The sequence below is a fragment of the Gopherus flavomarginatus genome, chromosome 1, assembly GCF_025201925.1.
Source record: "Gopherus flavomarginatus isolate rGopFla2 chromosome 1, rGopFla2.mat.asm, whole genome shotgun sequence".
NCBI classification, from domain to species: domain Eukaryota; kingdom Metazoa; phylum Chordata; order Testudines; family Testudinidae; genus Gopherus; species Gopherus flavomarginatus.
Window position 1 is genome coordinate 100719502 of NC_066617.1, and position 26846 is coordinate 100746347.

The following is a 26846-nucleotide window of genomic DNA, read 5'->3' on the forward strand; positions in this document are numbered from 1 at the left end:
TTCCATCGTTTGGGCCTGCAGCAGCAGCAGCCAACCATTGACTTTTGTACAAGTGCCTGTGGGCGCACCACCTCCCCCCTCCCCCTGGACTGATCCCTTTCCTTTGCCACATTTGTCCGCCCCACCTATTTCCCTCTGCAGCCCTGATAGTTCTGCCCCAGCCCTGCAGCTGTCCCCGTGGTCCCTCTACCCCATTCTCAGCTCGCCTTTTCTCCCCCCCACCCTGTGACCCCCCCCCCCCCAGCCCTGATTGGTCCCTCCCCTCGTGCGCCCATGCCCCCTCCCCTGCGCTTGTGCCCTTCCCCATTTGGTTTCCCCTTGTTCACTGCATCCCCCCTCTGTCGTTGTCTCCCCTGATCCCCTAGTGCAACTAGAGGAGCCGGAGCTCCCCTCTGCATCGGTGCCTTGAAACCTTCCCACCCCTAGGTCCTTGGTTGCTCCCCACGCCCCTTTAGCCTTCCCCTTCTGGCGCCCTCCTCCCCTGCCTGCAGCCTGGCGGGGAGGGGTGGTTGCCTCCTCTCCTTCCCCTCCCCTCGCTGTTTGTCCCCCTCCCCGCTCTCGTTATGGTGGGGGATGCGGCGGGGGAGACCCCTCCCGATGCTCCCACTGCCCCTCCTCCACCTGCCCCTGTGTCCACTGCCCAAGCCTCTACCTCGACCGCCGCTGCCGATCCACCTACCACTGCCCCTGCTGGGGCACTGGCGGCGGAGAGTACTGGGGAGACCTCCGCCGCTGCCACTTCCCTCGCCCCTTCCGATTCGGGGGGAGCCCCCCCAGCCGGTGGGAAGGGTCGGGGTGGGAAGAAGGGTAAGGGCCTCACTAGAAAGGCCAGGCCCTCCATGGCGGAGACTGCCCCCGCTGCCGCGGCCCCACTAGTGGCTGCGGAATCCCTCCCCGCTATTCCCTCCACCAGCTCTGCGGGTGTCCCTTCCCCGGCCCCTAGGCCATACGCCCAGGTGGTGGCAGCCCCCCCACCTGCCGCTGCTCCTCCGACCGCCGCTTCCACTACCATCTACAGCGGCTGGGGCCTCTTTCCCACCTTGACCAGGAAGCACGGCGTCCATTGCCTCCTGGTGCCCGCCTCACCCCACGTGGAGACCTACGTGCGGGCATTGGCAAGGGTGGTGGGGCCCACGGCCATCGTGGCAGCCTCCAAAATATACAGGAGGGTGGTCTTCTTCCTAGCATCGGAGGCCGCCGCCCAGGAGGTGGTAGAGATGGGCCTGGCGGTGGGGGGGCGTGTTCGTCCCCCTGGAGCCGTTGGAAGACCTGGGGGTCCGCTTAATCCTGACCTCCGTCCCTCCCTTCCTGCCCAATGCAGCCCTGCTGCCCGCCCTTTCTGCCCTGGGGCGCCCCATCTCCGTCATCAGCCCTCTCCCCTTGGGCTGCAAGGACCTCGCCCTCCGTCATGTTCTCTCGTTCCGCCGGCAAGTGCAGCTTCAACTGCCACCGGCAGCCCGTGGTGGAGAGGCGCTTGAGGGGTCCTTTCTGGTCCCTTACCAGGGAGCCCACTACCGGGTGCATTACTCAACGGGGGAGGCCTGGTGCTACCTCTGCTGGATGATGGGGCACATCCAGAGGGACTGTCCCCTGGCCCAGCACTGAGGAGCATCCAGGACCCCCGAGCCCCAGCAAGGCGCCAGCCCTGTCATCACCGGTACCCCTGGCTGCCCGGCACCCGGAGCTGCCCCTCCTCCTCCTTCTCAGTCCACCGCTGTGGAGGAGGGTGCGGCGGAGATACCGCCAGACGTGGGAGAGGGCTGGTCCCAGGGCGAATCCTCCCTCACTTCTGCTGTCCCACCACTGCCTCCCTGAGTCCCTGAGCCATTGCCCTTCCCACCCGAGCCGATCCCTGTTAGCCAGCCCCCGGATGATGCCATGGAGGGCTGGTCTTTAGTGCAGGAAAAGCAGGGCAAGCGGAAGGCTCGAGCCCTCATTACATCCTTCGGATTCGGAGGCCCCCCAGAAGAGCAGGAAGGGGGGCACCGATGACGAGCCTTCTGCCTTGCCCCCTGTTGACTCCCATTTTGTGGTGCCGGCTGGGGACGCCGTGGCAGCACCGGAAGGTAACACCACCCCTCCTCCGGGGTCCCTTCCCATGGAAGCCCCTGAGGGAGCCTCTCTCGCCCCCTTCCCACTCGAGGCCTCTGCGAGCTCCGCAGTGGGTATCGCCCAGGGTGCTGGCGGGGAGGGCTCTGGGGTGGTGGATGGTGATCTCCCTTCCATCTATGAGGAGATCGAGGCCCTGGGTCTGACCCCAGTCATGCAGGGGGAGGACGACCCTCTGCTAGCGGGCCTCGCTCTGGGCGACCTCACCTCGGCCCCCCTGTCCCCCAGTTCCCTTCCCCTAACCGCTGCTTCTGCTCCCACCTCTGAGGGTCCCCTGGATTCTTCCATCAACCCGGCTGCGGGTGGCACCTTGTTGACTGCCGCCGAGCCCATTGGGGCGATGGCCAGTGCCCTGCTGCCAAGACCCGGTTCCCAGGGGGTGTCCATCTTGGGTGTGGAGAACCCGGCCTCCTTCCTAGGCAGGGACCCCATTGACGAACATCTATTTCTGGATGCCGAGGCTGCCGTACGTTCCACAGTGGCTGAGCCTGGCATCGTTAGGGGTCCCCTTCCCAGTTCCCAGATCCCTGAGCCTGGCCAGGAGGAGCCACCATTCAGTGGCTCAACTATAGAGGCTCAGGATCCTGCCTCTACCTCATTCCCGGATTCTCTCCTTGATCCCTGTCCGACTCCTGTTAGCCCTGTCCTTGTCCCCCACACCTCCTGTGATGCCAGTGCTGCCCCTGGGAATACCCCCCAGGGAGCAGCTTCGCTAGTTTTTCCTTGTCCCGACCCACCAGGGGCTGCTGTTCTCCTTCCGCTGCTCCTTCTTTAATCTGGGAGAGGGGCAGGTCGCGTGGTGTCAGCCCATCTGATGCCACGTCGGGGGTCTGCCCCCTGCCTGCCCGCCTCGGTGGCCACGGGGCTGTGACAAGGGCCCCACTGGGGGACGGTCATCGATCCGTGACCTCCCCCCATGCGCTGAGGGAGGAGCTGCGGGAGTTCCTTGAGGACGTCCGTGGCTCCCGTAACAAAGTCCAGCTTACGCTCCGGCGGTGGGCAGATTTCCATCAGGTCCTCCGGGCCACGAGGGCCCTCATGGGGGAGGGTAAGAGGACCGGGAAGCAGGCCGCCATGGCCTACCGGTGGGTCCGCCTCTTCTGTGACTCTTTACTCACCTTCGGGGTTGGTCACGGATTGCTGCGCGGCCTGCCGGAGGCCGTGGGCATGTCTGCCGGTGAGGATCCCCCCCCAGCCCTCCTCATGGTGCCAATCATCCTTGCCACTTTAAACACCCGGGGCTGTAGGATGGGTCTCCGCAGGAGCCAGGTGCTCTCCTTCCTTTGAGAGGGGGGGTACTCTGTGGTTTTCCTGCAGGAGACCCATACGGATCCGGCCGCTGAAGCTAGCTGGTGGCTGGAGTGGGGGGACGGGGCCTACTTTAGCCACTTCTCGGTTTGCGCAGCTGGAGTGGCGACCCTGTTCTCCCCTGACCTATGGCCTGAGGTGCTGGGGGTCGCCGAGGCTGTGCCGGGTCGCCTGCTGCACCTCCAGGTCCGCATGGAGGGGCTTGTGGTTAATCTCGTTAATGTTTATGCCCCGACATTGGGCCCGGAGAGGTTGTGTTTTTTTCAGCAGGCATCTGCCTTCCTCGGCTTCCTGGATTCTTGTGAGTGCCTGGTCCTTGGAGGGGACTTTAACACCACCCTCGAGGAACGGGACCGCTCGGGGACCGAGCAGCACCCGGCCGCCACGGACGTCCTCCCGGAGATCGTCGAACGCCACTCCCTGGTGGACATCTGGCGCGACCACCACCCGGACGATGTCTCGACGTTCACCTTCATCCGAGTGGAGGCCCATCAGTCGTGCCACTCCCGGCTGGACCGTATTTACCTGTCGCGTTTCCACCTTTCACGAGCCCACTCCTCCAGCGTTCGGCCGGCCCCCTTTTCGGATCACCACCTTGCCACCGTCACGGCCTCTCTCTGCGCGGAGAGGCCAGGGCCGGCCTATTGGCACTTTAATAATAGTTTGCTGGAGGATGCGGGTTTCGTGGCATCCTTCCGGGAGTTCTGGCTGGCCTGGCGAGGGCAGAGGCACGCCTTTTTCTCGGTGTGGCAGTGGTGGGACCTGGGGAAGGTGCGCCCCCAGCTCTTCTGCCGTGACTACACCCGGGGCGCCAGCTGACGGAGGGATGCTGCGATAGGGCAGTTGGAACAGGAGGTCTTGGAGCTGGAGAGGCGTCTGGCCGCCAGCCCCAAGGATCCATCCCTCTGCGGAGCGTGCCGGGAGAAGCAGGAGGAGCTCTGGACCCTTGAAGACCATTGGGCCCGGGGTGCTTTTGTTCGATCCTGCATCCACCTCCTTCGGGAGATGGATTGCGGTTCCCGCTTCTTCTACGCTCTGGAGAAAAGGAGGGGGGCCAAAAAGCATGTCACCTGCCTCCTGGCGGAGGACGGCACCCCCCTCACGGATCTGGCGGAGATGTGCGAGAGGGCCAGGGCCTTCTACGCGACTCTTTTCTCCCTGGATCCGACCGATCCTAACGCTTGCAGAGTGCTATGGGATGGACTCCCGATGGTCAGCATGGGTGACCAGGACCAGCTAGAGCTGTCTCTCACCCTGGCCAAGTTCTCAGAAGCCCTCCATTGCATGCCCACCAATAAATCTCCGGGCATGGACAGGCTGACCGTGGAGTTCTACCGCGTGTTCTGGGACGTCCTCGGCCCAGACCTGGTCACCGTCTAGGCCGAGTCTTTGCAAAGCGGGGTCCTCCCTCTCTCGTGCAGACGAGCTGTGCTCGCCTTATTGCCAAAGAGGGGGGACCTCTGCGACTTACAGAATTGGCATCCCGTCTCGCTCCTCAGGACAGACTACAAAATCGTTACGAAGGCCATCTGGATGTGGCTAGGGTCCGTGCTGGCGGACGTGGTCCATCCTGACCAGACCTACACCGTCCCGGGCCGCTCGATATTTGATAACTTGTATCTGGTCCGGGACCTTCTGGAATTAGGGTATAGGGATGGTCTGTCATTCGCCCTCTTGTCCCTGGATCATGAGAAGGCATTAGACAGCGTGGATCATGGGTATCTCCTGAGCACTCTGCGAGCGTTCGGCTTCAGACCCCAGTTTGTGGGTTTTCTCCAGGTGCTGTATGCTTCTGCAGAGTGTCTGGTCAGGCTCAACTGGACCTTGACCGAGCCGGTCAGCTTCAGGCAGGGAGTACGGCAGGGGTGCCCCCTTTCGGACCAGCTGTACGCTCTGGCGATTGAGCCCTTCCTCTGTCTCCTCCGCCAGAGGTTGACAGGGTTGGTGCTTCGGGAGCTGGAGCTGTGGCTGGTCCTGTCGGCGTACGCTGACGATGTTCTCCTTGTGGTCCAGGACCTGGGCAACTTGGCGCAGGTAGAGGCTTGCCAGGCTGTGTACTCGGTGGCCTCCTCTGCCCGGGTCAACTGGGTCAAGAGCTCTGGCCTTGTGGTCGGGGACGGGTGGCAGGAGAGCTCCCTCCCACCCACGCTTCAGGCCATCCGGTGGAGCGCGGGTCCACTGCTCTATCTCAGCGTTTACCTTTCTGCCATGCATCCGTCTCCACTGGAGAACGGCACGGTTTGGAGGGCAGGGTGACGGAGCGGCTCCGGAAATGGACAGGACTGCTCCGGTGCCTCTCCCTTCGAGGGAGGGCGCTGGTGCTTAATCAACGGATCCTGTCCATGCTCTGGTACCAGCTCAACATCCTGGTCCCGGCCCCGGATTTCCTGGCCAACCTCCAGATGGCGATTCTGGAGTTCTTTTGGCCAGGAATGCACTGGGTCTCTGCAGCGGTCCTCCACCTGCCCCTGGAGGAGGCGGTGGGGGGCAGGGCCTGAAGTGCCTATGCACTCAGGTCCATGTCTTCCGCCTCCAGGCCCTGCAGAGGCTCCTGTATGGTGCAGGTAGTCCGGCGTGGAGCGTATTGGTGCACGCCTTCCTCCGCTGCTTCCGAGGGCTCCGATATGACCAGCAGCTCTTTTACCTCTATCCGAGAGGTCTTCCGCGAGACCTCTCCGGGCTGCCGGTCTTCTACCAAGACCTCCTCTGGACCTGGAAGCTCTTTTCAATGACCAGGTCTGTGGCGGCCACCGTGGGGGTTGATCTCCTCATGGAGCCCCTGCTACAAAATCCCCAGCTTCGTGTGCAGGTGGCGGAGTCCCCTACGGTGTGCCAGAGGCTGGTCTATGACCTTACTCCCGATCCTGTTTTTTCATTAGTTGTCCCTCGTACTTATTTGGTGTCACGGACCTGTGGATCCTCCCCTTAGGCTAGGGGGAGGTCCTTTAGAAGTGGATACCAATAGGACCAGACTCCTGTACCCCACTGGCCTGGGTCTGTCACAATAGACACATAACAAAACCACAGCACAGACTGGCAAATGTGACCTGCTCTATTCAGGAAAGGCTCATGGCTGGATTAACAAAGTGTGCAACAAGTCAGGAATGAGTTGGGCTGGGAATGCCTGGATGGCATCTATCTCCGCTCTGGTCAACCTGAGGCAGTGCTGTCGGCCCCTTCCTTTCAAGGGCAATCAATTCACTATTCACATATCTTAAAGTTTAAAAATGAATGAGTTTATCAGAATTTAAATTGTCCAAAAGAAGAATTACACTGAACAATGCAGGTCTGGCAGCATCCAATTAACATAGCAGGAAAAAAACAGAAACATACTCCCAAAACTGCCCTTTTCTCCCTGTAGCGGATTGAGACTCACTGCAGCGGCACCTCCAGCTGGTCATGTGGGAATTAACTCTTTTCCAGCATACGGTGTGCCCTCTGTAGGCCGGTGTCTAGCCTGCAGCTGACCCTGGACCCCGGTGCCCTTTACCTCAGGGTTCTGCCCCAGCAGTACCCCCACTCTCTGGGTCTCCCCTCCACAGGGGAACCCCCAACCCTCTAAACCCACCTTGCCTCAGTGACTACTGCCAGCCATCATCTAGCCCCTGCTCACTGGGGCAAACTGCAGTCTGTAATGGCTACTCATCATTGGCAAGGGGTTAGGACCAGCTGCCTCTGCCTACTCCCAGGCTACACTTCTGTAGCCCCAGTATCTTTGTAAGCCTTCACCAAGGCCTGCAGCCTGGGGGTTTACTAGGCTGGAGCTCCCCCGTTCCCTTTGCCCTTCCCCAGCACTGCTTCACTTCAGGTATCTTGCTCCCAGGCAGCCAGCCCTTCCCACTCCAAAACTAGAGGGAGATGCCTCTGTAGTTCCTGGCCTTCAGCCCTCTTATCAGGGCCAGCTGTGGCCTGATTAAGCCAGCCACACCTTGGGCCAACTACTTCGCCAGCCTCCCTCATCTGCTCTTAATCCCTTTTACTTTCGAGTGGGGCACTACACTCCCCTTATCAGCCATGTCACACAAATATACAAAAGTCAGATTCAAACATCCTACCTGGTAGGTGACGCATCTAACTCAATCAGTAACAGTCATAGCTGATCCATGGATTGAGAGATAATTTTGCTAGGTCTGATCACTGGGTGGCAGCTCTGAGCTAATGTTTTTCCCTTGCAGAAAAGAACAGGAAAGAACCGAGTTCTCTTTCCCTGGCACCATTAACACTCACCAAAGCAGCTAGCTAGCTGCTACCATCTTCTACAAACAGCCAGTGTACTGGGAATCCAGCATGTCATAGTATTTGAGCAATTAGAGATAGAAGAGATCCATTAGACCATAGTTTGTCTACCCGCACAACCTTTCCCCTGCCCCAACCCCAGTTTTCCCTGCAATAATATATATCCTCCCTGGCTTTGTCCAGTCTGGTTTTATGTGTTCTGGTGATGGGGCTTCCACCACCTCCCTAGAGACATTATTCTGCAAGATAGAGTCACAGATAGGAAAGGTTTCTTTAGCTGCAGCCAAGTTTCCCCATTGCTGTTTCACTCCTTTACTCCGACCCACTTTGTCCCATCCTTAACAATTCCAATCCCTCCTTAGTATCTACATCCTTCCAACACTAATTCTTCTGGATGGGTATTATCTCTCTAAATAAACTAGATCTGTTTTCAGAATGCGAGGCATTTCAGTCCAGGTGCTTGCACCAGAATCTTATCCATGACATGACGTTTGATCATTCATGCCGTGAAGTTTGTGCTGAACTTAACATTGCATTGCAGCAGAAGCATGGCAAGACTAACATGATAATAGCAGGAGGACTAGAGATCTGTGTGATGAGCAGATCTCTCCCATGGGGATAGGTTTCCTGGTTTCTCTAGCCAAGGACACTGATACAGCTGAGGAGGACATGGTGCTGATTGACATCTGCCATCCACTTTGGAAGAAGAAGGGCTGGGAAGAAGAATTGCCCTTTGTGTTTTTCCTGCCTGGGTTCGGGAGGGGAAACAGTGATGACAAGAAGAGGCAACATGCTTCGAGTGGGGGACTTTTCATCCATTCACTTGCTCTCTTGTCCTCACCAGTCCTCTTGCAGCGCTAGCACAGTTCCTTGGCCCTGAAAGCCGGTTCCTGTCCTGACCTTGGAGGCAACACAAAGTAATCGTCACGCTTCAGGGTTTTGAAGAGCTGAATGGCCTGCATGTGAAGTGCAGGTTCTTGCTTGCCATTGACAGATCCTCCATCACAGGGTGGCTTTCCAAATGCCTGTCTGGCTTCTGATGTCTGATCAGCCAGGGGGTCTCTCTCACCCATGGGGGTCTTCTCACCAGGTTTGAGGCCAGGAAAGAAGCAGTATTCCCCCACCTGATGTAGAAAAACTGGCCCAGTGCTGTCGGGGTTGAACATGACCACACTGTCCTCTTGCCCAGGCTCTGCTTTAGCTAAGTCATCCCCCTCTGAGAGGATGGGTGGGGGAAAACTGGTGGGTTCTGGGGTGCCATACAGAGCATTGGGGAACATAACATAGCTTTCAATTCCAGAGAGATTGGCTGATGCTGGAGACAGAAGCGGGACTGCGACACAAAGTTTTTCAGGGCCCAACGCAGGGCTAGGGGTGCTCTCCATGGTGTGGGGCAGTTGTGGGTTGGATGACAACATGCCAGAAGCAGTGAGAATTACCTCTGGTGGGGCCAGTGCAGGGGACAGATGGGCACAGTCTCTTGCTGGCATCAGTGACAGATCTTCCGTGGTGACGTATCCTGATGGCAATTTCTGACAGGAGTTGTTTAAGATGGCAGCAATTGGTGCCCTTTGACCTTCGGAGTCCCCTTGCGCCACTTCCCCACCTGCTGGCTGGCCTTGTGGTCCTTCTTGCCCTCCAGCAAGGGGCTGCTTCATCTCTTTCTGAACAGGAAGCGAGACGGAGTGGAGCTGAGCTGCTCCTCTCTTCTCCCTCACCAGCAGGGTCTGGGAAGGGGACCCCTGGGGTAGGGACACGTACTCCAGGGACACTAGCCTCTCCCTGGTTCCCAGTGGGGCAGCTTCCCGGTCCTGATGAATGTCAGGCAGGGAGCACCCATGGGGGAGGCACAAGTATGGACCATTAAAGTCAAAGCAGGACATGGGGGCCTGAGAAGCAGTGACCTTAGCACTGCTCCTCCAGGGGAGCGTGGCTGATGACAGGGACTGACTGGTGCCCTGACTTGAATGGCAGCCAGTCAGGGCTGCCGGATGTGGAGCTGGAGTTGTCATTTCAAGAGTCTGATACGGGTTCTCTGGGTCCAGTGCACCAAGGAAGCACATCATCCTATTGGCCACAGTTGCAGGGAGCTCTGCTGAACTAACTTTCATCGGTCTGCAAGAGGGAAACAAGAGGAATCAGAGATGTCACCCTGAAGAGAACATCACATACAGACAGGGAGTGGAGCTAAGGGCCCCCTGGGAGAAAGATCTCTTGGGGGTTAGAAGGAATCTTTCCCTGGGGGCAGATTATCACATAACTGCCTATGGCAGAATTTCTTGTGCTTTCCTCTGAAACAGCTGGTACCGGCATCTGTTCCTGGCAGGATACTGGACTAGATGGACCATTGGCTGGACCCAGTCTGGCAGTTTCTGTGTTTCTGGAGCCTAGGGGGCCTAAGCAGCACATCACCCTACAGAGACCATGATCACCACCACGCACATTTATATAGCACCAGACCTTTGCCTGGCACTTGGCAGAGATTGTAAAAAGACATGGTCCCTGCCCCAAGGAGCTTACAGGCACTGAGATAGAAGCTAGCGAAAGGGAGGGGGCAGGCAAGGAGAGATGGGCATTCAAACAAATACAAATAATGGCCTGCGCTTTCCAAAAGTGACCAGTGATGGCTGGGCACCCACCCATGGGCGGCAGGTATCAAAGGCCAGGGGAGACTAAGCCTCCCCTAACCTGAGGCCATGCCCTCACTCCCCCTCTCCCCTGAAGCTGGCAGGGGCTCAGCTTCTCCGGTGGCCTGGAGCTTGGGGCTTGCGCTGGCAGCCAGCGGCTGCGGTGGCTAGAGGCGGCTCATGGAGGGTGAAATGCTCCTGTCCCCAGCCTGGAAGGGGAGAAGATCTCTGGCTGCAGCCCTCTAAGCCCTGGGACAGGGGTAGGCAACCTATGGCACGGGTGCCAAAGGCAGCACACGAGCTGATTTTCAGTGGCACTCACACTGCCCAGGTCCTGGTCACCGGTCTGGGGGGCCCTGCATTTTATTTTAATTTTAAAGGAAGCTTCTTAAACATTTTGAAAACCTTATTTACTTTACATACAACAATAGTTTAGTTATATATTATAGAATTACAGAAAGAGACCTTCTACAAACATTGAAATGTATTGCTGGCACGTGAAACCTTAAATTAGAGTGAATAAATGAAGACTCAGCACAGCACTTCTGAAAGGTTGCTGACCCCTGCCCTGGGAGAAGGGGTACAGCTATAAGAGTCTCCAAGTTGGGACTCAGGCTATTCTAACTGAATACAGCCTTCCTCAGGCTACTCTTCTCAACCCAGAATCCCTCACAGCACATACCCTGCCTCAGCACAACCTCCCTACACCAGGAGCTGTGAGGAGGGCAGTCTTGGGCTTCTTACATTGGTCCCACACTTCTGCATTGGATAAATTATTCTCTGGCCTATTGCAGTTCCTACTGGCCCTTGTATGCTGCCAGAGCCAGAATTGGCCCCAAGTTTGGTGGGGGCCTCATTTCCAGATGACAGGGAGTTAGGGCATGTGGGGGAGGGAGAGTGTGTGTATCTGTGTGCTGGGGCAGCTTATCCACCTCCATTTCCTGATTGGGAAATCAAGGGCATTGAGGCAAGCCCATTTTCAGAAGGAGAGATGAGGAAGGAAGGACTCAGGGTTTGGGACTGGTATTTCCTGGGAGCCAGGGAGACCACGGGCTGCAAGTCCATCCATTGACATTTCCAGATGGGCAGGTGGAAGATGTGCCAAGGTTTATTATTCACACCAGTTACATTTGCCACCCCTCCCTGATGGGTCAGCCACCCACAGGAGCTGAGATGCCACCATCACTGAGTAACGTCTCGGAGAGTATCACCAGTGAGCAGTGCACCAATCACTCACCCATCCAGCACTTGGATGCAGCTGGCCAGGTCGGTCTTCTCAGAAGGGCTCTGCTTGCCAAAGTCCAGCTGGCTGCTTGGCAGCGGAATCCCGAGCGGTATTTTCTGAAAAGAGACAAGGGCAGATAGCACTCCGGGCAGACAGAGGGTGATTCCCTGAGGGCAGATTCCCTGTAGTGGAGATACCACAGTGTGTGGTAGCACTTTAATCCCTTGTGGGGGCAACATTGCTTCTGGGTACCGGCCCTTTGATGGGGGGGAATAGGTCTGGAGGCCTCCTGCTGGAGGCCTTGTGGCCCTGCCTCACTACACCCCAGAAAAGAGCACAGGAGAAGTCCTCCAGGCAGTCTAGAGTGGCTGCAGAAGGGCTAATCAGAAGGGCTGCTGGAGTGGCCAATCAGGGGCACAAGTGCCACATAAAAGGAAGCAGCATGGGGCATAGCAGTCAGTTGCTGCCTGGAGCTTGAAGAGGGAGAAGTGGGTGCATGGCTGGCAGAAATAGGGTGATCAGACAGCAAATGTGAAAAATCGAGACGGGGTGGGGGTAATAGGAGCCTATATAAGAAAAAGACCCAAAAATTGGGACTGTCTCTATAAAATCAGGACATCTGGTCACCTTAGGCAGGAAGATTAGCAGTACCATGGGCAGCTCAGTGCGGGCAGACTGAGCCCAGAATCTAGCTAGATCAGGCAAGGGTACCATGATGGGCCTTGCTGATCTGGTTGAAGATTGAGCCCAGGGAGAGCTGCCAAAAAGACATTAACCGAGGGTATCAAGATGGGCCCCTTTTGGGCTGTTAAAGAAGGCAGTGCCTCCAGGGAGAAGCCTTGGTTCCACAGCCCCATGCCAGGGCCATGAGCAAGAACTAGAGGCTGTACACCCCCGAAGGAGGGACACTGCATGTGACTTGGCTGGGGAGGGCGGAGGGTGCTTGTGAGAGGCAGGTGCCACACCATGTAAGAACTGAAAAGAAAGCAGGGTCACACCCAACCAGGAAGGGGGCACCTGTGAGAGGTGGTGCTGCCCTGTTCAAAATTGAATAATTGCCGTCATGTATTAGCCAGAGAGGGGGCACTCACAAGTGTAAGGTAAAACACAGTGGCAAAAATACTGCTATCTCCTTGGCTTCTCCGATGCACCAATGGGCAGTGTCCTCAGACAATGTAATGGAGTATTTACCCTACAGGTGCTGTGAAAGGGTAAAGGCTTGAGAGGCCAATTAATCTGCCTGCTTGAACCTGGAGGATGGGCCAGGCCAATTAGAAATAAAGCCCAGGTGGGGATGAGAAGGGCTTGTGGCCATAAAGAGCTGAGTGAGGCTAGTGGGAGGAAGGAGAACTAGGGAAGAGGAGGTGGGAAGTAACCTGCGAGGGAAGAGGCAGAGCAAACAGGCTACTCCAGGGGTGAGTAGGAAGCCTGACAGGAGACAGGGGCCCTGAAAAGCACTAACCTGCCTGAGCCCCTGAGCAAGGGAAGGAGCGTGCCAGCCCCTGGACAGCGGGGTTATTGAAAGCACAGGACCTGGAGACAAGCTGTGGGGATAAGTGGAGTAGAGGCAGGCCCGTGAGGCTGAGGTGGCCAGCTGAGCCCAGCCAGGCTGAGAGTTTGGTTTTGTTTACAGTTCTATTGGACTTGGTAAAGAACTCAGGTGGCCAGAAGGGGCAGGACTCTGTCAAGTCATCTGAAGATAGGGCTGGGATATTCTTACAGCTGGAGTAGGCCAAAGTGTAGTAGGGGAAAGCTCAGTTCTCTCTTACCTGGAGGTAGCTCTGGAGCAGCTGACTCCTGCCAGGATTTGGAATCTTTTCCTCCCATTTTTTCTTCTTGCTGTAATAAGACAGAGTTTTCAGGGTCACTTCTCTTGTGGGGAGGCTCCACCAGACACACAGCCTTACCCTGGCCCCCCTTGTCAACACAGAGGTCCTGAAACTCCATGGCCCTACACTCATGCTGCTGGCCAACATGGAGAGATCTCTGAACTGCACTCCAGGCATATCTCCTGCTCAACTAAGCCCTAGCATAGGGGTGTGCCCATGCAGCACCTCCCTGCACTCACTCTACCAATGTGCCTGGCATATCTCCAACTCCCAGTGCACACTTACCTGAGTAGGCATCTATAACCGTACCAGCCAAATGCTATCAGCATGATGGTGAAGACTGGGACCAGCAGTGGGAGAATCAGTTGTGACTCGGCTGAGGCAGATAAATGAAAGAGAGAGAGAGAGAGAGATATAAAGAGACAGCAACACAAAATAGCTTCATTCTATTTCAAACCTTACAGTCTGGATGCTCTTGAGGGATGATACTGAGGTCAGGAAAATATAGGTTGCCTATCAAGTCACGTGTCCTAACTGACAGGTCTGTTAGACCATGGAATACTCTCCCAGTTCTCCCAGGAGGTGCTGTGGAAATGGGGTTCCCTTCTACAGATTTCATTAGGTCAAGCCCCTGTTCTCCCCAGTCTCATGTTAGGACGATTAAAAAAAAAACCCTAAAGAAATTCCCAGAGCAAAGAACTTTGTTGAAGTGAAGCTCAGGCTGAGGGCTTGTCTATACTCTTGGCTAAATCAGCATTGTTGCGATCAATGTAGAGGTGTAGATTTAGTGGGTCTGGTAAAGATCTGCTAAGATGATGGGAAAGCATTCTCCTGTTGACATCTGTACGCCGTCTTCCTGAGAGGCAGATGGTAAGTCAGCTGGAGAACGTCTCCTGTTGACACAGCATGGGGATCTGGGGGTCATAGTGGACCACAAGGTAAATATGTATGAATAGTGTAACAGTGTTGCAAAAAAAAAAAACAAATCCCACAAACATCATTCTGCGATGTATTAGCAGGAGTACTGTAAATAAGACACGAGAAGTAATTCTCGTGTTCTACTCCACATTTCAGGAAAGATGTGGACAAACTGGAGAAAGTCCAGAGAAGAGCAACAAAAATGATTAATGGTCTAGAAAACATGACCTAAGAGGCAATATTGAAAAAACTGGGTTTGTTTAGTCTGGAAAAGAGAAGACTGAGGGGACATGAAAACAGTTTTCTAGTACATAAAAGGTTGTCACAAGAAGGCGGGAGAAGAATTATTCTTCTTAACTTCTGAGGATAGGACAAGAAGCAATGGGCTTTAATTGCAGGAAGGGCGGTTTAGGTTGGACGTTAGGAAAAACTTCCTACTGTTAGGTTAGGAAGCACAGGTTAAGTACTGGAATAAATTGCCTAGGGAGAGTGTGGAATCTCCATTATTGGAGATTTTTAAGAGCACGTTAGACAAACACCTGTCAGGGATGGTCTAGATAATACTTAGTCCTGCCATGAGTGCAGGGGACTAGAACAGATGACCTCTCGAGGTCCCTTCCAGTCTTATAATTCTATGGTGTAGACCAGGGGTCCCCAATGTGGTGCCCATGGGCGCGGGCATCTAAATGCGCCCATGTCCTGGCTGGCGGTGGAGCATCCGCCGAAATGCCGCTGAATTTCGGAGGCATTTCAGCAGAGACGCCTCTCGATGACGCTGCTTGCCACTGACAAGAGGCGTCATCGAGAGGCATCGCCCCCGAATTTCTTCGGCATTTCGGTGGCAACGCCTCTCGATGACGCTGCTTGCCGCTGACAAGTAACGTCATTGAGAGGCTTCGCTGCCGAAATGCCGCAGAAATTCGGCGGCATTTTGGTGGATGCTCCACTGCCGCCATGGTCCTTCGTCTGGTGCCCGCCAGACGAAAAGGTTGGGGACCATTGGTGTAAACGCTGCTGTAAGTTGACCTAAATTTCATCTATTTCAGTTGTGTAATTTACGTAATTCATGTAACTGAAGTAAGGTCACTGAGATCGACTTACAGCTTTAGTGTAGACCAACCCTCTGAGAACAGATCAGTAATGTCCAGTGAAGATCCTTACAAGAATGTTGCAGATATCAACAAAAAAAATACTTGCAGTTAAGTGTAAATGTACAAGAAACACAAACATTTGAGATTCTGGAAATTCACTATTAAGGCCTATTCAATCAACTCTCCTGTTTGTACAGGTTCAGGAAGCCAGTCAGGGACCAGGAACCACACCATGATACCTAGTGACCAATCACACAGCCTGAATTCCAAATGCTGAACAACACACCTATGAAGCAATGCTGCTCTGAATGACCAGAGAAACCCCTTTAGGCTCTGACAGATTTGCTTAAAATCAGTTACAAAGAGCCCATCTTTTCATTATTTCACAGACATGAAAATGTTGTTCAGAATGAACAGTTCAACCAGCTCCACTGATTGATCTCTTTCTACCTTCTAGCATGGATCATTTCTTCCCTTCTCCAGCCCTCCACTTAGATCCACAAATTTCTCTGATTGGCCTTGTAGCGGGCTGAGCACCGCTCCAGCTCTGAAGGGATTGGAAAAGGCCTGCAGAGGGCTGGGGAAGGAAGAAAAACCCTGGCTGATTGGGGGAAGTGGCTGCAGCTGGGGCCATGCCCCAAACTAAGAAACTGGGCCTTATAAGAAGGCCAGGGCAGCCAAGAGCTTAGCAGGTTCTCTCTGGTCTGTGAGGGAGCAGGGCCTGGCTGCTTAGCAGAAAGGGTACTAGGAGTGAAGCAGGGCTGGGGAAAGCCAGAGGAGCAGGCGAGCTCCTGGCTGGCAACTCCCCAGGCTGCAAGGCCTGGTTTAAGGCCTAAGAGGGTACTGGGTGGTAGAGGAAGGCAGCAGGTCCAAACCCTCTTGCCTGTGATGAGTGGCTTATACTGCAGTCTGCCCCAGGGTGGAGGGGCTAGATGGTGACTGACAATAGCCCAGACTGAGGTGGGGTGGGGTTAGTGGGTGGGGGTTCCCCTGGGTGGGGAGACCGAGAACCTGAGAGTGTGGAGGTTCTGCCAGGGGGGCAGCAACCCAGAAAAAGGGGTACTGGGGTCCGAGAGGGACACGGGTGCCCCAGCGGTAGCAGATCGCTGGCTGACAAAGGGTGCTCCAGAGGGCTAGTGAGCTAATTCCCACAGATGACTAGCAGGAGGTGCTGCATGGGTGAGCATGGTATAGGAGCAGTTCTCATGCAGGAAGCAACGGATCACAACTTCCATCCTGTCGTGTTTCTCAGCAAAAAACTGTCTGAGAGGCAAAGTCACTGGTCAGTCAGTGAAAAGGAATGTTATGCCATTGTGTACGCCCTGAAAAAGCTATGCCCATATGTTTGGGGACGGCGGTTCCAGCTACAAACTGACTATGCTGTGCTAAAGTGGCTTCATACTGCCAAGGGGAACAACAAAAAACTTCTTCATTGAAGTTTAGCTCTCCAACATTTTGATTTTCAAATTCAGCACATCTCAGGATCTTCTAACAAAGTAGCTGATGCTCTCTCCCGTAAGAGTTTCCCACAATCCAGTAGTTAAAAAGTGTTCTTAAAATGTAAACGTCTGTTAGTTATATATTTAGTGGTATATGTAAAGGTGCATGTGTTGTATTAATCTGTTTATTTTTAAAGTTCTAGGAGGAAATCGCTGCCAGCGAGGTTCCCCACTGTCTGCAATTTGGGGGGGTGTCATAAATAGATAGCTAAGGGTTAATGTTCTTTTACCTGTAAAGGGGTAACACCAGTAACCTGAAACAGCTGACCAGAGGACCAATCAGGAAACAAGACTTTTTCAAATCTGGGTGGAAGGAAGTTTGTGTGTGAGTTCTTTGTTTTTTGTCTTGGGTCTGACCCTCTCGGCTCTGAGAGTGATCTTTCTGTCTCCTGGCTTTCTAATTTCTGTTTCCAAGTTGTAAGTACAAAGATAGGAAGACCATAGGTTTATATTGTTTTCTTTTGTATTTACATGGGGTAGTTGCTGGAATGTTTTGAATTGTATTCTTTTTGAATAAGGCTGTTTATTCATTTTTTTCTTTTAAGCAAATGACCCTGTATTTGTCACCTTAATACAGAGAGACCATTTTTATGTCCTTTTCTTTCTTTTTATATAAAGCCTTGTTTTTAAGACTTGTTGGAGTTTTTTCTTTAGTGGGGACTCCAGGGAATTGAGTCTGCAGCTCACCAGGGAATTGGTGGGAGGAAGAAGTCAGGGGGGAAAATCTCTTTGTGTTAGATTTACTAACCTGACTTTGCATACCCTCTGGGTGAGGGGGGAAGTATTTGTGTTTCCAGGACTGGAAACAGGGAGGGTGGAGTCCCTCTGTTTAGATTCACGGAGCTTGCTTCTGTATATCTCTCCAGGAACCCAGGGAGGGAACACCCGGAGGGGGGAAGGGAAATGGTTTATTCCCCTTTGTTGTGAGACTCAAGGAATCTGAGTCTGGGGGTCCCCCGGGGAAGGTTTTGGGGAGACTACAGTGCACCAGGCACTGTATAGATTCCTGGCTGGTGACACCTTTACCAGGTCCAAGCTGGTAACTAAGCTTGGAGGTTTTCATGCTAACACCCATATTTTGGACGCTAAGGTCCAGATCTGGGAAAAATGTTATGACACACGGGTGCCCCAGCGGTAGCAGATCACTGGCTGACAAAGGGTGCTCCAGAGGGCTAGTGAGCTAATTCCCACAGATGACTAGCAGGAGGTGCTGCAGGGGTGAGTCCACACACTTACAAGTGGTGAAGAATGTGGGCAGAAGTGGTACGCCCCTGACACAAGAGGCCAGAGCAAGGACAGTGGGACTATTGTATAGAGACTTTGGAAGGGGACAATGAAACCCCGGTATACTGGGGTGTATTTTGCAGAGGCCCCAGGGGTTAACTCTAGGTGGGGGACAGGCATCAGTGCCCTGGCAGAAGGGGGCTGATGACCCACAGACACTATGGGAGGTGCAGTGTGCCCTCCATGGACAGTTGGGCCGGCTGGCAGAAGAGCAGCAGGCCCTGGTAAAACTCCTACAGGAGTTTCAGAGGAAACAGGGAGAGTGGCATGGAGAAACTCACGAGAGACTGAGAACCAGGGCCAGGGGGCCTGTGGCTGAGTGCCAGACATGTTATGTCTGCTTAAGACACGGACATGTAAAAACTGATTGTCCCTATTGGAGTGGAGGCCGGGAGCCTCACCCAAGAGAGAAAGAGGGGCAAGTTCCGGGGACTGTCTGCCGGGTGAGGAGACCTGGGCAGCTGCCAGCCTGTGGGCAGAAGGGCTACCTGCAATGGGCATGCCCAGGCCCAAGTTGGAGGGTCCAGGTCCACGCCGCTGGAGCGGTGGGACCCGAGAGGGACCGAAGAGGAGCAAAGGCAGCAAAGAGGCGGGGAGCTTGTTAGGGCTGCCATCTCCCAGAACATATTAGGCGGCACTGCCCCCTCAGGGGAACTGAGGAGCAGCCGGACGAGGTGCCTGATGGCCTGGAGGGGCCAAAACTAGAGGAGGTAATGACTGGGATGGAAGGAACCCTGCAGGAGGGTGAGACCCAGACCGTCACGGAGCCTGTCACAGAGAAGGAAACCCAGACCGAGTGGGGCTGGCAGGAGGCTGGGACCCAGATGGTAATGGAGAAGGGAACTGTGGAACCCAGACCCTGAGGGAAGAGGGCTTCGGGGATTCTGGCCTGTGTGCACAGCTGGAGGCTGCAGAGGGGCAGTGCCAAGGTGAAGGCCTTGGACCTCACTAAGGAGTATGAGGCCATTGTCGAGGAGGAGACCCACTTGCGGAAGTAGCTAGAGGACTCCAGGAAGAAGCGCGCAGCTCTGGAGGCCCATGGGCAACTGGTCCAGGCCAGGAGACACCCCTACCCCCAGAGGTGGTGATCTTGAGGAGGGGGGAGGGATGTAGCAGGGTGGAAAAGGCCTGCAGAGGACTGGGGCTGGGGAAGGGAGCAAAACCCCAGCTGACTGGGGGAAGTGGCTGCAGCTGGGGCCACACCCAAACAGACAATTGGGCCTTATAAGAAGGTCAGGGCAGCCAAGAGCTTAGCAGGCTCTCTCTGGTCTGAGAGAGAGCAGGGCCTGGCTGCCTAGCAGAAAGGATACTAGGAGTGAAGCAGGGCTGGGGAAAGCCAGGGGAGCTCCTAGCTGGCAACTCCCTAGGCTGCAAGGCCTGGTTTAAGGTCTAAGAGGGTGCTGGGTGATAGAGGAAGGCAGTAGGTCCAAACCCCCTTGCCTGTGATGAGTGGCTTATACTGCAGTCTGTCCCAGGGGGGGCTAGATGGTGACTGGCAGTAGCCCAGACTGAGGCGAGGTGGGGTTAGTGGGTGGGGGTTCCCCAGGGGGGCAGCAACCCAGAGAAAGGGGGTACTGGGTCCAGGAGGGATCTGGGGGCCCAGCGGTACCAGATCATCAGCTGACAAAGGGTGCTCCAGAGGGCTAGTGAGCTAATTCTCACGGACGACCAGCAGGAGGCACCGTAGGGTGAGTCTGCACACTTACAGGCCTCCAGCCCCATTTTCAACCTGACCACATCCAGTGGGATCCAGTCTGCCTGGTTCCTCTTAAGGGTAGTAACCTGGAAACATCAAAGGCTGCAATGCAGACATACAATGTGGAGAAGATTACAGTCATGTGACCCTCTACCTTTGGGGAGCATGCTGTAACCCCCATATTCCTCATTTTCATATAATTGTGATCTTACATATAAAGCATGCCTTGTAAGGTATCAGGGGAAAGGTTATGATGTGCTGAAAGTAATTTTCTCTATCCATATATGTAGATCATAAATGCACATGGAATTATTATAATTGTGTAGAATGGTTGAAACTAAAACCTACTGTAAATTAGGAGAATCAGGCAGATATTAGCCCCCAGAGGCAACAGCAAGGAAAGTAACCAATGCCAGGGCAGGGTGTCAAACAATCCATCAACAGCCATTGTCCAGCAAGGGAGCTATAATGCAATGACTCACCTGCAGGAGGCCACACCAGGGGAATTGCTCAACCTTGCTTGGAGAGATTCAGTAATGCTCACCTGACTCTGGGGCACGGGGAAAAGCCAAGAGAGGAGAAAGGAAATGATAAAAGGGAGAGACATTTGGCATGCTCTTCCTCTCTCTTCCATCTACATTTACAGACACCACACCAAGCGACTGAAGCACTGATCAAAGGGGACAGCCTGGCTGAATAGCAACCAGCCAGCCTGTGGCGAGAAGCATCTAAGTTTGTAAGTACATTGAAAGTGTTAAGATCAGCTTAGAATGTGTTTTGCTTTTATTTCCTTTGACCAAATCTGACTTGTTAGGCTTTGACTTATAATCACTTAAAATTTATCTTTGTAGTTAATAAATCTGTTTGTTTATTCTACCTGAAGCAGTGTGTGTGGTTTGAACCATGTCAGAGTCTCTCCTTGGGAAAACAAGCCTGGTACATATCAATTTCTTTGTTAAATTGACAAACTCATATAAGCTTGCAGCACCCAGCGGGCATAACTGGACATTGCAAGATGCAGATTCCTAGGGTTGTCTGGAACGGGAGATATTGACTAGTGTCATTTTGTTGCAAGTAGCTAGGAGCAGCTTACATGCCAGAGGCTGTGCGTGAACAGCCCAGGAGGGGGGGTTCTCACAGCAGAGCAGGGTAAGGCTGGCTCCCAGAGTCAAAGATTGGAGTGACCTAGCAGATCACCGGTCTATATAACACCAGAGGGGAATGTCACACCTCCCTAATTTTCCTGGGGATCATGGAACTAAAACCGCTATACGACACTCTGACAGTGTAAGCAGTTCATGCCTCTAATCCTCCTTGTGGAGGCCCCCCTTCCCTCCTCACCTAGTGCATCCACTTCCAGCCCCTGATTTGCATATAGTTTTCTGGCTCCCATGGAGAATGGCAGCCCTGGGCTCCCATTTAGATAAGCCAATTATACTCCTTCTCTGTGATCTGAAGCAAGCAGCCAGGTACCAAGGGGACCCTGGTCAGTCTCTTTGCTCAATTAACTGTATGAAACCCTGGTTCCCCATAAACCCCAGCTAAGGGACCCGTTTATCTAGGGAGGGAACTGACCCCCTCCCCCAAAGCCCCAAGCCAGTAGCCCAACTGGGATGTACCACTCTCAGTTTCCCAGGTGCACTCCTCACTCCACTCGCTCCAGAGCCCATTGTAGCTGTCCAAGTGCACCCGCGCCCGCATTTTTCCCCTATAGTGTGTGGAGGGCTCCAGCATCTGCAGGGTGAAGATGAAGGGAGGCTTGTCATTGCTGATGTTTACAAGCTTGGCATTCTGGGAAAAGAAGAGGAGAAGAGATGGAGGAGGGGTGAGGAACTCTTTGTCCCATCCACCCACCTCCCCAGAGTCCTAGGCTCCCAGCAGTACTATCACCTACCTCTATGATGTCACCAGTCTTCCAATACAAGAATTCATATCTCTGGCCTATAAAGCTATAGCTTAGGATCTGTTTTGTCCATCTCAGCTCATACTTCTGGTCTTTCGTCTTTGTCATTGTCACATTGACAGGTGCAAGTGGCTTGACTAGAACACAAACAACGCATTAGGAACATGCATCCATCTCCTAGCTTATCTTTCTGCCCATTCCCTTTCCCACTCTGCTTTGTGGGCAGTATTAAGGATACATGGGTGCAAAACTTGTTGCCTGAGCAGACTAGCACCAAGGACTACTAATAGCAGTGCCCCTATCTGACTCATCTCATCTCCACACGCCCATTCTGTACCTCCTCACAGCAGTGCTCTGTCGGTGCCTGTCAGGAGCTCCAGTGCTGGGAGCTTCCTTTACCAGCCCTCTGCCCCACCCACACATCACTGTCTAGCTCTTTTGTTAACCATTCCACCTCTCTGCCAACCCAAGCGTTTCCTGAGCTGGAGGAGAAACCACCAGATAACCCTGGGCTGAGTAACCAAATGGGCTCTCACTGTTTTTGCAGGCTTTAATCAGTTTCTCCTCCTTCTTGGGCCGGACAGTTATGAGGTACTGGCTCAGCCTGCTGGGGTTGGTGACATTGATCTCACAGCTGTGGAACAGGTAGTGGCTGCCAGGCAATTCCTCCTCATGGACTGGAGAGCATTCTGTCTCTCTGGGGAAGAGAGCAGCCAGGCCTGAGTGAGCAGGAGGGATAGTCAGATCCAGGAGGACAAGCATACGCTGCCATGGCTAGGTCACTTACTCTGATGCCGGTGGGGTTCTGTAGAAGAGCGTGAACAAGACAGAGCTGGTGACCTCTCTCCTCACTTCCCAGCTGCACGTTAGCCGATCAACCCCATTGAAGAGGCAGCGAAGATTCTTGGGCTGAGCCTCATCCCCTAGTGAGGAGCCAGTGGTTAGTGTAGCTCTGGGAGGGGCAGGGTTGGGAGGGATGGGGGGGGACAGTGGAGCAGGGACTGATTGTGACCTTTGAGGGAAGAAAGGAAAACTTTTAGACTTGGTCTACACTACAGAGTTAGGTTGATGTAAGGCAGCTTACGTTGACCTAACTAAGTAAATGTCTACACTAAAATTTAATTCCTGCTGATTTAACGCACCTGCTATGCTGACTTAATAACTCCACCTCCATGAGCAGCATAGAATTTAGATAGATGTAGTTAGGTAGAAGCAGTGTCAGTGTAGACACTGCGTTACTTACATCAGCCATTAGTGGCCTTCAGGAGGTGTCCCACAATGCCCCATTTTGACCACTCTGGTCACCATTTTGAACTTCATTGCTCAGCAGCCAGGCACACAGGAAGCCAGCGCTCCTCTTTAAAGCTCCATGAATTCTTGAAGTTCCATTTTCTGTTTGCCCAGCTTGGAGAACTCACCTAGCAGCTCTAGAGCAGGCACAGCTCTGAGCTAGACGTAGAAATGTCAACATCTAGGAGAAGGTCACTTGGGGCATGGAGGAGAAGGGCTACAGGAGGGACCAGCAGCAGCACCATGTGAAAGCCAAGGAGCTGTGGCAGGTGTATCAGAAGGCAAGGGAGGCTATTAATCACTCTGGTGTGTAGTTGCAGTCCTGCCATTTTTATGAAAAGCTGCATGCCATCCTCAGTGGAGACCCCACTACCACCCCCAAGAGCCCCATGGGTATTTCAGAGGAGCCCGAGTCACAGGCCCCTGCCATAAGTTGAAGAGGAGGTGGAGGAAGAAGAGAAGGAGGAGAATGGAGGACAGGTGACTGGGGGTTCCAGCCTCACAGTGAGCCAGGACCTGTTTTTGAGTCCTGGGCAGTCCAGCCAGTCCCTACAGTCCAGCATAGGTGAGTCTGATGCAGGGGAAGGAACCTCTGATAAGGCTGCAGTTTGCCAACAGATCTGTTGATTTACTTTTTTTTACATATGCCGGAAGAGGTAATGAAATAACCAATAGAGGTAGTGTTGCTATCCGCTTCTCATCCCCCTCTAGAGTTAGGAAGAAGGGTCCCCATAGAATAGTTTCTTTATGTGCACCAGGATGTCCCAGGAATCCTCCATAAAGACCTTGAGGAAACTGCTGGAGGTAGTCTGCAATCCCCTGCTGAAGGTTTCTGGGGAGAGCTGCCTTATTTCTTTCACCACAATAGGACATTTTCCCGCACCACTCAACGGACATCTATTCCATCTCCATCCTCCACCCTGGTGGAAACTTTCCCTCCTTTGCTTCACAGATATTATGCAGAACACAGCAGGCAGCTATAACCATGGGGATTTTTTTCACTGAGATCACTCACTTTCCACTAGAGTGAGCAGATAGCAAGTGTGAAAAATCGGGATGGAGTGCAGGGTAATAGGTGCCTATATAAGACAAAGCCTTGACTATTGGGATTGTCCCTATAAAATCGGGATATCTGGTCACCTTATTCTCCACTGTCCATGCAGCTCTCATTTTGGTGTCTGAGTTGGAGGGCTGGGGCAAGCTCTGTACATAGATCCAGGAATATGGCCTTGCACATCCAAAAGTTCTGCAGCCACTGTTCATCATCCCAAATCCGCATGACAACGTGATCCCACCAGTCAATGCTTGTTTCTCGGACCCAGAACCAGCTCTCCATCATCTGCAGCTGCTCCGTGAATGCCGTCAACAACTTTGAATTGTTTCTTTCTATGTCCCACAGTAATCTAGCCTCCAAGGAATCATTATAGAAACCACAACTCATTAAAAAGGCAAGAGGAAAAGCAACCAAGCAGTCTGCAAAATATCTTCAGTGTCTGTATACCAATGCAAGGAGTATGGGGAATAAGCAGGATGGACTGGAAGTCATGGTATATGAAGAAAATGATGACTTAATTGGCATTACAGAGACTTGGTAGGATACCTCTCATGATTGGAGGGATATAGTTTGTTCCAAATGGATAGGTATGGGGGGGGGGGAAGGAGGCAGCATTGTGCTGTACATCAAGGATGTGGATACTTGCTCTGAGGTCCAAGAGGAAGTGAATGGCACAAATACTGAGAGTTTCTGGGCAAGGATAAAAATGGAAAAGCTTAGTAGTAATGTTATGGTGGGGGTCTATTATACAGCACCAAATCAAGAAGAGGAAGTGGATGAGGCATTCTACAAGCAGGTAACAAGATTAGCTAACACACATGAGCTAATATTAATGGGGGATTTTAACTTCCCTGATATCTGCTGGAAGACTATTACAGCAAAACATAGTATGTCTTTCAAATTCTTAGCATGTGTAGGGGACAACTTTGAAGAAACAACTAGGGGGTCATCCATTTTGGACCTGGTGTTGACCAGCGGGGATGAATTAGTTGTGAACATGAAGGTGGCCGGGAACTTGGGAGGAAGTGATCATGATCTGATAGAATTCAAGATCCTAAGGAAAGGAGGACATGAGAACAGCCAAACAAGAACACTGGACTTCAGAAAGATAGATTTCAGCCAACTTGGAGAAATAGTAGGAAAGATCCCATGGAAAGACCAATTAGGAAGAAAAGGAGCCGAAGTGCGCTAGCCATTCCTAAAAGATGTAATATTAGAAGCTAAACATCAAGCTATTCTAATGCAGAAGAAAGATAAGAAGAGCCACAGGAAGCCAAAGTGGCTGCACAAGGAGTTTTTTACCTATCTAAAAACCAAGTGGGATACATCCAGGAAATGGAAGGAGGGCCGTGTCACTAAGGAAGTATACATGGGAACAGTGTGAGTGTGTAAGGACAAAATCAAGAAAGCCAAGGCAAGAATGAGTTACATCTGACAAGGAATGTTAGAGACAAGAAGAGAGTTCTACAAATGTGTCAGATGAAAAAGAAAAGTTGGGGATGATGTGGGCCTGCTGCTCAATGGAGAAAGTGAGCTGGTAATGGAAGATAGTAGGCATTAAGCAGCTATGCTACCTTCCTTTGCTTCAGTCTTTCACAGAAAAGAACATGTGACTGGATGACTAGTGAAGTTACCATAGATAATAAAGAGGAAGGGATGCAGATCAGAATAAATAAAGAACACATCAGAGATCTTCTGACTAGTTTGAATGAATTCAGGTTAGCAGGGCTGGATGCAGGGCTGGTGTAACCACTAGGCAAACTAGGTGTCCGCCTAGGGCGCCAAGATTTGGGGGTGCCAAAAAGCAGTGCCCCCAATTTTTTTTTTACACTACAGTGGAATTACATCTTAGGTGGGGGTTAGGTTCTAAGGTCAGCGCATAAGAGGAAATTCGTGTATAGTGAAAATTACCATAAAGTACAGTACACACAGTATACACTAGAAAAGGGGTCCTTAACCTACAGCACGTGTGCCAAAGGTGGCACATGAGACGATCTTTTTTTTAATGGCAGGTCACCAGCCCGCTCAGCCCACTGCCGGCCTGGGGTTCCGGCTGGGACCCCAGGCTGGCAGTGAGCTGAGCAGGCTGGTGGCCAGGACTCTGGCTGGCAAGAGCCAGCGGATGGAACCCCAGCCCACTGAGCCCGCTCCTGGCCCTGCTTAGCCTGCTACCGGCTGAGTGAACAGAACCCCAGGCTGGCAGCAGGCTCAGCAGCGGCCAGGACCTGCAGCCTGCCATTAAAACAAAATCAGCTCACATGCCACCTTTGGCACACGTGCTTAGGTTGAGGACACAGAACATTATGGGATGCAGATGAAATTATGGGATGGAGAACACTGCATTCTGGAATGTTGAAATCATGTTCCCAGTCACCGCTGTGCCACTCATTTTGGCCCCATGAGGCATTGCAAAACCTTCCCAAAATACCCTGTGCAAGATGGTGGCGAGTTGCACACTGGGATAGCTACCCATGGTGCACTGCTCTCTGCATCGATGCAAGCAGCGCTGGTGAGGATGCGCACCACCAACACAAGGAGCATAGTGTGGACGCACAAAAGTGATTTAATCACTGCAGAGGCTGTATGCCAACATCATTTGGGTCAACATCATTTAGTAGTGTAGAGATGCCCTCTGTTTCAGGGTTTTCTATGAGAGCCCAGAGCATTACGCTGGTCCATTCATCCAAAAGATACAATCCACAGATTGCAAGAGACAGAGAGACTGGCCTCTCCTGAGCCCACATCCCAAAACCCACCATCTCCACCGGCACTCACTG

At 53.2% G+C, this 26846-nt stretch overlaps 1 protein-coding gene across 1 annotated transcript in view; it reads right to left on the bottom strand.

The window, feature by feature from the left end:
- Positions 1-7131: 7131 nt before the first annotated feature.
- Positions 7132-26846, bottom strand: part of CSF2RB (colony stimulating factor 2 receptor subunit beta) — a 31465-nt gene continuing 11750 nt past the window's right edge. The window contains exons 6-13 of the mRNA XM_050926313.1: positions 22513-22648; positions 22262-22422; positions 21717-21862; positions 21442-21613; positions 13620-13710; positions 13275-13344; positions 11518-11621; positions 7132-9768 (exon numbers count right to left, since the gene is read on the bottom strand). Of these exons, the coding sequence (XP_050782270.1) occupies positions 8511-9768; positions 11518-11621; positions 13275-13344; positions 13620-13710; positions 21442-21613; positions 21717-21862; positions 22262-22422; positions 22513-22648 (2138 nt within the window). The 3' untranslated portion in view covers positions 7132-8510. The remainder of the gene's footprint in view (positions 9769-11517; positions 11622-13274; positions 13345-13619; positions 13711-21441; positions 21614-21716; positions 21863-22261; positions 22423-22512; positions 22649-26846) is intronic.